Source organism: Vespa velutina, chromosome 3, assembly GCF_912470025.1.
Source record: "Vespa velutina chromosome 3, iVesVel2.1, whole genome shotgun sequence".
Classification (NCBI taxonomy): domain Eukaryota; kingdom Metazoa; phylum Arthropoda; class Insecta; order Hymenoptera; family Vespidae; genus Vespa; species Vespa velutina.
In genome coordinates this window covers 2,887,225-2,902,573 of record NC_062190.1, presented here as the reverse complement: position 1 = coordinate 2,902,573, position 15,349 = coordinate 2,887,225, and the positions used below count along the sequence as shown (strand labels likewise).

General features: G+C 32.4%; 1 protein-coding gene across 1 annotated transcript; it reads left to right on the top strand.

Moving 5' to 3' along the window:
* Positions 1–780: 780 nt before the first annotated feature.
* Positions 781–10,069, top strand: LOC124948000 (fatty acid synthase-like). Its single transcript, XM_047490986.1, has 19 exons — positions 781–1,053; positions 1,130–1,380; positions 1,463–1,694; positions 1,787–2,205; positions 2,526–2,819; positions 2,905–3,112; positions 3,218–3,378; positions 3,459–3,776; positions 3,870–4,375; positions 4,469–4,773; positions 4,836–5,240; positions 5,331–6,352; positions 6,423–6,658; positions 6,751–7,444; positions 7,527–8,355; positions 8,481–8,941; positions 9,031–9,285; positions 9,366–9,620; positions 9,715–10,069. Exons 1-19 carry the CDS (start codon positions 864–866, stop codon positions 9,856–9,858), a joined length of 7,185 nt encoding a protein of 2,394 aa, XP_047346942.1. The 5' UTR covers positions 781–863; the 3' UTR covers positions 9,859–10,069.
* Positions 10,070–15,349: the final 5,280 nt, after the last annotated feature.

Genomic DNA, 15,349 nt, shown 5'->3' with positions numbered 1-15,349 from the left:
TCTTCAATATTCTGTTTTTCGATATAAAGAATATCGTTGATTACGACATATATATTTTCATCAACCTTTTTTATTACTTTTCATTGCGATATATCTTGACTAATTCAAAAAATCTGTATATTTTCCATATTCATTTCAGATTTCGTTACTTTAGAGTATCTATGATATGAAAACTTTTGGATAAAATGCTGCACACAGACACAGACACACACACATACACATAATATATAAATTTGCGTAATACACACGCGTAATATATAAATTTGATTTTCTGTTATGAAATTGTAAATATTTAGCGTATTTCGACAAAGCATGGCATATTATTCACTGGATAATATGGTTCATTGTCGATGTATTGCGTCATTCTTATAGGAAATCGTAATTATATTAATATGTAGATATAAAATCGTAGATACAAAATCGTAAGATATAAAAACGTAAATCAGATATCATCTATGATACGAAAACTTCCAGGAAAAATGTAGCATACTCTCTGTAAGATATAAACTTAAGATTTACAATTAATAAATATCTATTTTATTACTACCAAATTTTACTTTCTTGCTATTGAATAATGTATGAATATGTCGATATGAAATTGAATATTAAATATGTAACTAGAATAGAAAGACGGGAAGTTCAAAAGTCAAATATATTCATTTTTGATTTAAATAAATTTAAATCAAAGAATGAAGAAAATCTACAAAATTGCGTCAGAATTAATTTTTTGAAGGACATATCATTGTTATAAAAGAGGATTCATCGACGATTTCAATCGAAGTGAAAACGTATAGGTACTTGTAGTATCAGTTCGATTTTATATATTTTATTTGGCGTGGAAAATCGGAAAATATCAAAACATTATGACTGAATATAAAGAGGCAAAAAAATCGTACAAATTCTTCAAATATGCTGATCCAAAACCAGGAGAAGAAGTTGTTATTTCCGGATTAGCTGGTAGATTTCCGGAATCCAATAATGTCGAAGAATTAAAAGAGAATCTTTTCAACTGCAAAGATTGTGTCACCAATGACAATTGTCGTTGGAAACTAGGTATCAACTATACTAATTTTATTTAACGAAGTAAAGTAATTAACGTTAATATTTTTCTATCATTATATTTCATAAGATCATCCAGAAATTCCACAGCGAACTGGCAAAATTAACAACATTCAGAAATTCGATGCATCATTTTTTGGAATACATTTTAAGCAAGCTAATACGATGGATCCTATGACCAGAATGATGCTAGAACATGTTTATGAAGCTATAGTAGATGCTGGAATTAACCCAGAAGACATTCGTGGAAGAAGGGTAGGTGTATTCATAGGTACATGTTTCTCCGATTCCGAGGCAACTTGCCTTCACGGCAAATTTCAGGTACGTGAAAAGATCAAACAGTATATAGATTATTGATTACTTATACGGATGAATAAGAAAGATTGCGTTTTTTTTAATGTAGACAAATGGATTTGGTATCACGAGCTGTAGCAGAGATATGATGGCTCAAAATATTTCGTGTTGGTTGAATGTAATAGGACCATCATATATCGTCGATACAGCGTGCAGTTCAAGTCTTTACGCGGTGGAACATGCTTATAGGGCTATACATAGTGGACAATGCGATTACGCGATTGTCGGTGGATCAAATCTTTGCCTCCATCCATATACGTCTCTACAATTTAGTCGTTTAGGTATTGATAATACCAAATTGTTTAGAAGATTTTTTTTTCTTCATCGAATTATCATGATAATATGAATTTTTTTACTTGGTTATCTCTGACAGGGGTGTTGTGTCAGGATGGTCGCTGCAAGGTTTTCGACGAAGATGCAAATGGTTACACACGCAGTGAAACCGTCTCTGTAGCATTTCTACAAAAAGCAAAAAATGCTAAGAGAATCTATGCCACGATTATTCATGCGAAAACGAATTGTGATGGTTATAAAAAAGAAGGAATAACATTTCCTTCTAACAAAATGCAAAGTACTCTTTTCAAAGAATTCTACAAAGAATGCGGTGTATCAACAGTTTGTATTCCTTACATTGAAGCTCATGGCACCGGAACGAAAGTCGGTGATCCTGAAGAATTGGAAGCCATAGATCGCATTTTCACTAAAAATAGAGCTAATCTTCTTAAAATTGGTTCCGTTAAATCTAACGTAGGGCATACTGAAGGAGTCAGTGGAATTATTTCCATTGTTAAGGTAAGCATTGTTTGGAACATAAGGCGGTCCAATTATTCACGCATTTATGTATCTTCGATATTTTATTATAAAAGTTATTTAGAATTTATATATATATATATAGTTTCAATATATTTAGTATATTATTTATAGTATTATTATATTTTACTTATATTCTTAGTTATATTATAATATAAATGTATAAATATATATATATATATATATATTAATATATAAATATAAATATAAATATAAATATAAATATAAATATAAATATAAATATAAATATAAATATAAATAAATGAATATATATATATTTATATTATTATACATATTTTTAGGCTATAATATCGATGGAATCAGGCCTAATACCGCCAAATATTAACTTTAATAGACCACGCAAAGAAATAAAAGCTCTTTTAGAAGGACGAATCGAAGTTGTTACCCAACCAACTCCATTAGATGGTGAATACATAGGTGTTAATTCTTTCGGCTTCGGTGGTGCTAATGCTCACGTTTTACTCAAATCAAATCCGAAAATAAAGATCAATAATGGATTGCCAAATGATGATTTGCCTAGACTCATAGCTGTTTCCGGACGTACCGCAGAAGCAGTAGAAACCATTTTAAATGAGGTATGCAAAAAGAATCTACATACTTTTCGAAAGCCGATATAAAAGTTCTATTTGTTAGAAACAATTTCAACATATTTCTCCATAGATCGATAACCGACCGGTAGACGTCGAATTTATTCGTCTTCTTCATGATATTTATCATAAAACAATACCAAATCATTCATATCGAGGATACACGATAACTGATGTTAAACCATCTGATACGAAAATAAGGGAGATTGAACATTTTTCTGGTACGAAGAAGCCAATATGTTTCGTTTTTTCTGGAATGGATTCGCAGTGGCCAGAGATAGGTATGAAAAGTTTTATTCGAATATTTCTTTGTTAAAATTAAAATCTATAGAAATAATGACTATTATAATGATTAAGATTATTATATGGTATATGAAATTTATTAGGTCAAGCTCTATTGAAATTCCCTATATTTGCTAAAGCAATAGAGAAATGCGATGCTGTGTTAAAACTGCATGAACTTCATATTTATGAGATTTTAACTAAACCAAACAATGGCATGTTAGACAATATTTTGCACTCTTTTGTCGGTATTGCTGCTGTTCAGGTAATAACGGCACATATTTAACCACTTAAGAGATTAGCATATATTCAATAATACCTGATAATAGGGAGAAAATTTTACAGATTGGCTTAGTAGACCTTTTAGCTTCAGTAGGAGTACTACCAGACTACATAATCGGATATTCTGTGGGGGAACTTGGATGTGCATACGCAGACGGAAGTTTCACAATGGAGGAAACGATATTGGCAGCGTATTTGCAAGGAAAATCCGTTATAGAAACAAAAATACCTCATTGTTCTGTGGCCATGGTACGGCTTGGTTATAAAGATATAAAAAATTTGTGTCCTGATGATATCGATGTCGCGTGTCATAATGGACCTGAAAGTTCAACAATTATCGGACCGACTGAATCTATAAAAGTATTTGTTGAAAAACTGCAGGTTCGTTACAAGTCAACGAGGATTTGTTGATAATAAGAATTTTTTAGACTGATTTTTTCACGATAGATCATATAATATTTTCATATTTGACAGACAAACAAAATTTTTGCGAAAGTGGTATCAGGGGAAAAAATACCATATCATAGCCGTTACATGGCTACAGTCAAAATCAATCTCTTGGCAAATTTAAAGAAAATGATATCAGTAGGAAAGCGTCGAAGTCAAAAGTGGTTGAGTACATCAGTTCCATGCAAGGAATGGTCGACTTCAAGTGCACAATTCTCGTCGGCCGAGTATTTTACAAATAATTTGTTAAAACCTGTACTTTTTGAGGAAACCTCGGTCTTCATCCCTGACAATGTCGTTATTATTGAAATTGCGCCCAGCAGCCAACTACATGAGATTTTAAACAAATCATTGCTAACAAGAGTAACGAATATTGCATTAAATCCGCGAGGTTATAAAGATAACGTAAAAGTTTTTCTTCAAGGATTAGGGAAATTGTATAATGCTGGCTTACAGTTTGATCTTGCTAAACTATACCCATCTATAGAATATCCCGTAAGTCGAGGAACTCCAATGATATCCCCACTTATTCGGTAAGAATTATGAGAATGCAAATAACGAAAAGGATTAATTATTTGAAAATATTATGAATTTAATGCAAAAGTTTAGTAATATATCATGATTAGGTGGGAACATTCAAACGATTGGTTCACAACACATTTCAAAAAGCAGGAGGTACTTACTTCCGGAGAACGAATAGTATCAATAGCGATTACCGATGAAAATTTCGCATACATAAAGGGTCATATAATTGATGGCAGAAACTTGTTTCCTGCAACAGGATATTTATGTTTGGTTTGGGAAACATTAGGAATGACGATGGGAGAATTTTATACAGAAACGTCCGTAGTCATGGAAAATATAAAATTTAATCGAGCGACGACTGTTCCCAAAGAGGGCAAACTTGAAATGATTGTTATGATTCAGAAAGGTAATTGCTTCCTACTATTGTTTTCCAAAAAATTTAATACATGGTGATTTTCAAATGAATAGGTAGCGGTAAATTCGAAGTGATCGAAGGAGGTGTTGCTATTGTTACCGGAAAGATTCATCTTCTAACGAACTTATCGAAAGAGAAAATACCCCTTGATATGATTAAGAGAAATGTTGATAACGAAAAAGAAGAATTAAATGAAAAAGATATCTATAAAGAATTAAAGTTACGTGGTTATCAATATAGCGGTCTTTTCCGAAGCATATATAGTACGTCTGTTTCGAGAAGGAAAGGACATATTGAATGGAAGAAGAATTGGGTAGCGTTCATAGATAACATGTTACAGATAAAAATCATAAATACAGACACTAGAGATCTATATGTGCCGATTGGAATTCGAAAATTAGTAATAGATATTAATGCTCATCAAAAATATCTTCAAAGCTTGACTAGTGATGAAAAATGTAAGAACAACACTTATTATCCATGCAATGTGAAATAATAGAAGGTGTTTCTTTTTCTTCATTACTCATAATGCCTATTTTTTATTTCAGATATACCTGCACAATATTTCAAAAATATTGATATTATTGTAGCGGGGGGTGTAGAAATGCATAAAATTAGAATAAGTGAGATTTCTCGGAAAAAACCTATTAATGATCCAATTATCGAAGAGTATAAATTCACTGCTTATCGTGACATAAAGGAAATTTCATTACGAGAAATATTAACGTTATCCATACATATTACTCTTGAAAATATACCAATAATTAAGATGAAGACAATCGAACTCGTTGAGGATAAGGACAATAACCCAGCGAACATACTCGTTTCTCCACTGATTTTAGACATTTTAAATAATTTGCCTTTGGTAGAAGCCAAGGTTAATGTATTCGCATCGAAAAACAAATTCGAAAATATTCCTGAAGGTGTCATTGTTTCAGAAACAAATATGATAGAAACGGGTGACACAGCATCATTCGCTGTTGGATATGGATTGTTGACAAATGGAGAAAAGGACAGCTTGAAAATACTTCTAAAATCTACGAAAGATGGTGGTTTCCTTCTATCTCGTGAAAAAAGAAATACCTCATTAAACTTATCCATTTTACAAAAATATCACTTACGTATAGTTTTAGAGAAATGTACCTCCGAGGAATCTTGGATATTATTAAAAAAGACAAATAAAATTCCGGAAAACACTATGATTATAAATGTTAATAGTAATGAATTTAATTGGTTGCATCAAGTGCAAACTATACAGGTCAGGAATGAAGAACAGAATATTAGGAACACGAGAGTCATACTTGTTGAAGAAGGAAACTTTGAATCTGGTCTCTTAGGATTCATTAATTGCTTAAAGAAAGAATCTGCTGGAAATATCTTTCGAATTGTTTTAATTCAAGATCTTAAAGCCCCAAAATTTTCTTTGAAACTACCACTTTACTCAGAACAACTCAAAACGGATCTTGTTATTAATATTTTACGACCAGGGAATGTTTGGGGATCATATAGGCATCAGCTACTTCTGCCTTGCAAGTCCAAACTTACCTATCACGCTATTATTAGTCAGTTGGTATGTGTGAAAGCATCTTATCAAATTATTAACACCTATCATCAAGTAATACAAAAATATTTTTTGATAGTCACGTGGAGATTTAAGTACAATACGTTGGATTGAAGGGCCAATTAGGGAGGACTATCAAAAGGAAGATCTTGTTCGAATTCATTATGCATCATTAAATTTTAAAGACGTGATGTTGTCTACGGGTAAAATATCAGCAAATGTAACGGAACAAAACAGAAAAGATTGCTTACTTGGATTTGAATACAGCGGAATCACTATGAATGGTCGTCGTATTATGGGAGTTAACCTCAACAGGTGAACTAATTAAAAATTAAAATATTATTATAAAATCCTTTATATAAAATGTTAAAAAATTAAATTAAATTAAATAAATAACATTTTTTCAGATGTCTGTCAAATTTTTGTCAGTTGGACGAAACTTTTTCTTGGACTATACCTGAAAATTGGAGTTTAGAAGATGCAGCAACAGTACCGTGTATATATTGCACATGCATATCTGCACTTTACATTAATGCAGGAATGCAGAAAGGTGATAAAATACTTATCCATGCTGGTTCTGGTGGTATTGGCCAAGCCGCGATTAACTTAGCCCTTCGGGAAGGCTGTATAGTATTTACAACGGTCGGTACACCAGAAAAACGTAAATTTATTAAAGAAACATTTCCTAGTATCGATGATAATCACATTGGAAATTCCCGAGATACTAGCTTTGAAAAAATGGTTTTGCAACAAACCAATGGTGCAGGTGTAGACATTGTTCTAAATTCTTTAGCAGAAGATAAACTTCAAGCGAGTCTACGTTGTTTAGCCTATAGAGGTAGATTTTTAGAAATTGGACAATTTGACTTAGCCGCAAATAATGAATTAAGCACCAAAATCTTTATGAAGGGTATCAGTTTTCATGGTGTGATGTTAGATAAGGTTATTAACACAAATGACGAAATTAAGAACGAAATTAGTTCAATATTCAACAAACTTATTAAAGAAAATGCTATCAAACCGATTATTAGGACAGTTTTCGGCAAAGATCAAATAGAGACAGCACTTAGATTTATGGCAGCTGGAAAGCATATGGGAAAAGTAAGTTGACGTTTGTTGCCAGAATATATGTTTTGATTTTAACAGTTTAAATTATAATCTGCAATATGTTTTTATATCGTAGGTACTCATAAAGATCCGTCAAGAGAATGAACCACTGAATACACCCATTTTGGCTGAACCTTCTTATACATGTATTCGGAATAAAAGTTATATAGTTCTTGGTGGATTGGGAGGTTTTGGTTTGGAATTAATCGATTGGTTGATTCTTCGAAATGCTCAAAATATTGTCATTACTTCGCGGAACGGCGTAAAGAATGGTTATCAATCCATGAGAATCAAAATATGGGAATCATACGGCGTGAATATCAAGATTCTGGTTGGTCTTGATGCGGCTAAACAAGAAGACTGCGAGCTTATCGTGAAAAACGCGATAGATCAAGGTCCAGTCGATGGTATATTCAATCTCGCGGTTTCTTTGAAAGATAGTATTTGTAGAAACCAAACGCTGGAGACTTTTAAAGAATCTTTCAAAGGAAAAGCATGGGCCACGAAATGTTTGGACGAGGTGACCAGAAAGCTTTGTCCAGATCTTCGACACTTCGTAGTTTTTTCTTCTGTCTCGTGCGGAAGAGGAAATGCCGGACAAACGAATTACGGTATGGCTAATTCCATTATGGAAAGAATATGTGAGAAAAGAGTAGAAGAAGGTTTGCCTGGATTAGCTATACAATGGGGAGCGATTGGAGATGTTGGTCTAGTTGCTGACATGCAGTATGAAGATAAAGAACTTGTTATCGGTGGTACCTTACAGCAAAAAATATCATCATGTTTACAAGAACTGAATAGATTTTTGGTACAGGATAAATCTGTAGTTGCAAGTATGGTAGTTGCTGAAAAACGAAGAAATGACGTTGAGAATAATGTTGTAGATACTATTATAAACATTATGGGTATGTATTCTCCAACTGATATTATTATTATTAATCTTAATAATTTTATATATGTATTTATATTTACATGATATATCATCTTTACTTATTATTATTTTCTTATAAGTACAAATTCTTTATGGCAGGTATTAAAAACTTGAAGAATATCAATCTACACACTTCCTTGGCTGATCTTGGAATGGATTCTATGATGGCGGTAGAAATAAAACAGACATTAGAGCGTGAATATGAAATATATCTCACCCCTTCAGATATTCGAAACTTAAATTTCTTTAAATTCATGGAAATGAGTAATAAACCGAGAGATAATTGTAATAATAATGAAAATGATATAAAAGGATTATTATCTGGTACAAAGATGTTGCTGCAAATGTTCGATGAAATACTTTCTGCCAAAGTTACTATTCCGCTTAAGACTAATCCAGAAGAGGGTCGGAACGAAATATTCTTTCTTCCAGGAATCGAAGGTTATGGTGGCGTTTTCAAAACATTAGAATCAAAAATTAAATCACCTGCAACTTGTTTTCAATTAGCTGCGAATTATGAATTAAAAACTGTTGAAGCTATGGCCAATTTATTTTTACCGGTATAATCTTTTATTACAAAAAAATGTGATTAAATTGAATATTATCGAACAATACATATTAACATGGTACATAATTTTACATATTATAGCATTTATTAGATAAACTTAAGGGTCGAAGTAATTTCACGTTAGTGGGTTATTCATTTGGATCACTTGTAGCTATTGAACTCACACGAAACTTAGAAGCCAAAGGTTTTATTGGTCAACTAATATTGATAGACGGTGCTCCTCAATATTTAAAAACACTTATGCAACAGCAATTGCATTCGTCATCGCAAGAAGAACTAGAAAACAACATTCTATTTAGTATATTGAATCCATTTATAGCTGTTAACAGGGCAGAGGTACGTCGTTATTTTCCTGAGACTTCTTCTTTTTCTATTTTGCGCAAGTCTCATATTGATTTGCAAACATTACTTTGCAGCTTGAATTTAAATTAAGAAAATGTAATACGTGGGATGAGAAAGTAAATATATTTCTTAATTTTATATCTCTCGAAAATCAAGAGTTATTTTCGAAAGGGAATCAAAAAGACGCTATTCTCTCACTTTATGTGAGATTGCAAGCAGTTATGGCATATAACCCAGAACCAATGCCATATATAAGAACACCAATTACATTGTTCAAACCATTGTTACCGTCTGTACTAAATGTACCGTATGATTATGAACTGCAGAGTGTAAGTTGTAAAACCGTATGATTATGAACTACAGAGTATAAATTGTACATCATGAAAATAACACTAATTTACTATAAAATGCTGTTATTTTTAGTTAACTGAAAACAAAGTGGAAATACACGTTGTTGACGGCGATCATATCACGATGTTAGAAGATATGAAAATTGCAATGGCAATTAATAATGAACTGTTAACGGTTGCTACAACATTTAAGGAAAATATAAAGAACGAAAATTAATACGTCATTGGTGATCTATATGAGTTTGTTGATAAGTGTTCGACAAAAATATGCAATAACAACTTTATCTTACAGATTCATTTGGAATATTAAAATAAAAAGTACCTAAGGAAACTTTGTTTCACATCTACGGAATATTTGAAAAGTATAGCAGATAATTGTTATCTAAATTGTAAGATTGTTATATAAATATAAAAAATGGTCTTTTGTATATGTTATAATGTGATATCTTATTCGCGATTAGCTTGAATATTTTACGTTTTGCTTGCAAATAACAAAACAAAATGTCAATCTAATTCATTCATGCTAACATGAGAGAATGGAATATCGATCAAATGTATATTTATATTTTCTTCTCATTGAACTTCATCTTTTCACTTCATCGTGATTCTAACTTTCTTATGGGACGGCTTCTATCAGAAAGCTCTTTATCGTACCTTTTAGCAAATCGGGTTAACATATCACTTTATTCGGAGATCATAAGGTATACGGAGTGATAAGAGGGTTTGGGCGTATAGCTTTTGATCAGGTATTAATATACTGTAGTCACAATCGTACTGATATGAAGAATTATACTTTTTTTTTTGTATTTTACTGTTAATAAGTGTATCTATCTGAAATGAAGAACTACAAAAAGATGTTAAGTATTGATGAAAAATAGTGCCAATAAAATTACGAATAGTGCTGTTCTGGCAAACTACCTGTGCATCGACCAATATATTCGTCATTCGTGCGTTAAAGTAAAATATCCAGTGCTCCATATTTATTATAATAATCTCACGTATTGTTTACACAACTCCTCGAAGTATTCTACTAATAACATTAACCAGTCTAATGAAACTTTCCGGGTTTTAGATGCGTTCCAGGTTTTAGATACAGAAAGCATAATTTTGATATTTTCATAAAAAAAATACTATATTTTAATAAATAACACTAGAATTGTTTTCAATTTTTCAGAATATATTAAATTAATAAATTTGTTAGTGCTTTAACCTCCAAATAGCGTGTTTTAATTTTAGTACAGAAATTATTATTCCCACCATCTTTTATTGACAGAATCATCGCGCATATTTGTAATGAACAAATATTATTGCCATAATATATTCAGCATTTTTTCGATCCCAACTTTTATGTATATATATATATACACACATAAATGTAAGATATTTATCGTAATCCTACATATAAGATATGGACTGACTAACTCAGATTATTTTTGGTTTATACATACTTTATTATTATGGTTAAGGTATTACAACTTAAGATACTACAATTCTTTTTTCTTTCTCAACCTACTTGTTACTTTTCTCGTTACTCTTTGTTGGTCCACTCACGATTGTAGATGATACACTTAACTCTGATTTTTTTCTTCTTGTTGGTCTGCTCAAAGCCTATTCTACTCAGGACCTTCGTCTTTATTTCTCGCTGAGTCTACTCAAGACTGTCCCTCCGTTGTTTTTTTTTCGATCACGTACACCCCATAGTCTTTCTCATCCCCACTCAAATTCGTGCATACGCATTCGGCAATTCTTATCGCTCTTTGTCCTGTTTTGCTTATGCTGCATTTCTCTCTCTCTCTCTCTCTCTCTCTCTCTCTCTCTATCGCCTATCGTCTATGTCTCAGCCACTCCTCTTTCTTTCATAAAAACATAATTCACAAAGGACAGACTACGCTCTATTCAACGCCAACCAATTTATTTTATACACACACGCATACACTTATCTCATGCAGATATATACACAGTTAACTAACTCTTGAACCTTCCATCCCTTGTCTAATTATAAATAATCTTATCTCATACATATACACGCACACAATTAATTAGTCTTAGAACCTTCCAACCCACATAAATGCACATATGTATCATGACGTGTATAGACTATTACTATACTTTGTCATATTTCGCGCTCCATCAATCGTCTGCACATTGATCGATTTAAACTTACGAGCTGGAAGAGAAGGGACAGTTTCAGTAAATTGTGATTGGGGATAATACGGCAACTAAAAACGGTCTATAACGAGAAGTGAATGCTTATTTTAATATTCAAACTGCTCATCACAGCTTCACGGTCTGTGAACCGTCCTGCAGTAGTCATCGATACATAATAACATCCGTTACATTTGTGATTAAATTTATTGTTGTATTTTTATTTATGTATAATTGTCATTGTTGCGTCATGTAGGCGCAACTACGAGAGCGTTTCTAGATACACGTCTCGCACCGGATCAGTGATGATAGTCAATTTGCACGGAGAATATCTCTCTTGTTGTCCGAGCTATAAACTTACTGGTCGCGATGAATAAGGGTGGCGGTACTAGGCTAGGATACTGTTGTAGACCGTCAGCAAAATACCGTCCGCCGCGTTTCCGCAAATTAATGGGAGAATAAACGTTCTTTTAAAGGATCCCGTGAGATCCGCGAGATAGATGCGCGATAATAAATATTGCGCGCGTTGAAGTTATCACCATACATTTGATGAAATAAGTTATAATTGTTTATGTGTAATGATGTGTACTGGCTGTTTCTGAAAGAGACTTGAGAGCTTAGATGTTGTGAGTTTGAAAGATGTAACTTGATTGCCTTTTTAGTGTCTTTAGAACTATCCACGCAGACTGTAATGAGATTGGGAAAAGGAATAAAAATAGAGGAGTTAAAGTATAATCTGAGCATGAAAAGGGAAAGAATAAATGCCTATTGGTCGGGAATAGTTCATTGGAATGTTTAAACATTCCATGTGTGCCCCCCTTGTTCTAATGATCGTGTGGTTAGAAGGTGTCAATGGATATTTCAAAGCTAGAAGCCATATAACCCTTGGCTTATCTCGCCTAGGCGTCTACTTTCACTATTTACTTATTGGCCGGATTGACATTATCGAAACCCAAATACTTTACTAAGAATGCCTAAGCCAAAACAAAGATGGCCATGTGTTTTTTATCTATGCGTTTTGTTAGTCCAATAGGTTCCCAAGGGTAAATATTTCCAATGGTGATATATAACCCTTAAGAGAAAGTACCGTAAACAATGAAGACATGTACGTGTGCATCAAAAATCGTGTTAGGATAACAATACAATTAAATATATCTGCTTCGAGTTTACTCCAAATTCCTCTAGGCCACTCTGTAAAAACATACTGTGTAAGTTTTAAGATAGTGAATCCGACGATTCAATAATCAATAATAATACGATTACTATTACCAAATTTGACTTCTCTATCACTGAATAGTGTTGACTTATCACCGAACATGTATAGAGAAATAGGTAATTCAAAGATCAATTTCAGTTGTATACTCTTTTTATTTGAATAGATTTAGCATTACATACTAGGAAACGTGATTGGATGCATCAATCAATTTTTTGGAAGGAAACAACAGTACCGTAAAAAAGGACTCATTGTTTTAATTTACAATAAATTGCTGTTATTTTCAGATATCTGAAGCTAAAGTGGATGTACGGTAACTATGTTATGATGTTAGGTTCTCTGAAAATTTCAATGGCTATTAATGATGAATCATTTGAGGATACTGCAACATTTTTAAGGAAATTTTTAAGGAAATCTTTTTTATAACTCCCAGGAATTTCCCCGCAATTTGTCACGTGAGACATTCTGCGAGTTGTTTTACTGAATTGAGGGTATCACGTGAGTGCTATTCCTAGTAGAATTTACAATAATCCTGTTGTTTCAGACTTGCGTAACTAGATCTTGAGATCTTTTTTTAAGTCTTCTTGCTGTATTGTTGTTGTAGAGAGTATTGGCTAGCTGGTTGGGGTGGTTTAGGGTCCTTGATTTGTATTTGTCAGACATTCGCTGTATCTCCTTTGATACTGATGGGATTTGTAAATCTTTACGTATGTCCTCGTTTTTAACATACCATGGCGCGTCCACAATTGTGCGGATTATTATTGATTGCATAGCTTTATTATTGTTTTATATATTAGTAACTTATTTTCTATACGTAGTTTAGATTTTCGGCCTGTTAACCAGTAAATGTCTTTTCTTTTAAGTTTAATTTGTAGTATTTTTTTTATGAATGTGTTGTTTCCAGGTTAATTTAGAGTCAAAGTGCAAACCCAGATATTTGATTGATTTTGTTTGCGGTGTTTCATTATTGTGTATAGTGATTACTGGTACTTTGCATTTCTTGTGGATTTTCGTGTGTGGCTAAAATTGTAGTATCGTCGGCGAATGTACTTAATATAGTGTCTTGCGTTGTCGAGATATCCGCAGTGTAGAACGTATAGAGGACTAGACCCACTTCCTTATGGTACACCGGCAAATATTACGTGTACAGCTGAGTGCGAATCTTTTACGTAAAAGGTTCTATTGTTTAGGTATGATTTAAGTAATAGATAAATTGGCAATGGGAAGTGTTGTTTTATAGTTTTCAATAAGCCTTCATGCCATACCTTGTCAAAGGCTTTTTCTACATCTAAGAATAGACATGTACAGTATTTCTTGTTTTTCATAGCAGTTGTTATTTGGTTAATTAATCTGTGGACTTGTTCAGTTCTAGCATGTTTCTCCCTAAAGCCAAACTGTTGATTTAGTATTAATCGTTTTTTATTAATTATTTTTTAAATTCTGACTAATATTATTTTTTCTAAAAGTTTGGTTAGAATCGGTAATAAGGAAATAGTTCTATAAGAGGATGGTTCATGAATATCTTTATTCGGCTTATGCAGCATTATTATTTCTGCCAGTTTCCATGAGTCAGGAAAATAAGGAAAATATAATGAAAGAAAACTAATAAAAATAAAAGTAATAAAATTAATACACACTGATGGTGACTTCCGTATGATTGATTCTGATGATATAAAATAGAATTAATAAACTATTAATGATTTAATCAAGTTTATAAAACATTATATATAATGTTAATGAACTGCTAGACGAATCGGAATTAACGAAGTAGGAGCAGATCTAAGTAGTTGTTTAGAGGAACGAAAACTGCGTAAGAGTATGCTAGGAGGGATGAACGGGAAAAATCAAACCAAGAACGAACTCTAGATCGTTCTTTGATTATTTATTCGTACTTTTGCCGTATTTCCTAAGTTCTCGTAACAGTGTAGCGTATACATGTACACATATGTATTCATATTTATATAGTGTCGATGGCTAGAAATTTGTAAGCAAGGAGTCCTTACAATTGGTGTACTTTTAAGCTGTTATATATATATATATATATATATGTATGTATGTATGTGTGTGTGTGTGTGTGTGTGTAGGATATTTTTCGAAACTCTACTTGTTAGATACAGACTGACTAATTCGGTTCACTTACTCTTGGATAATATGTATTTTATCAATACAACTACTATATTTAAGCTATTACTACTATATTAAATGCTTTAGTTCTTTCCTCTTTCCCTGATTTATCCAAGGCTTTATTTGTTTATTGTCAAAACTTTGTTGATCCACTCAGGATTTTCATCGTTATACCTCGCTTTGTCTACTCAAAACTTTCGTCGTTACTTCTTACTGTCGTCGTTAT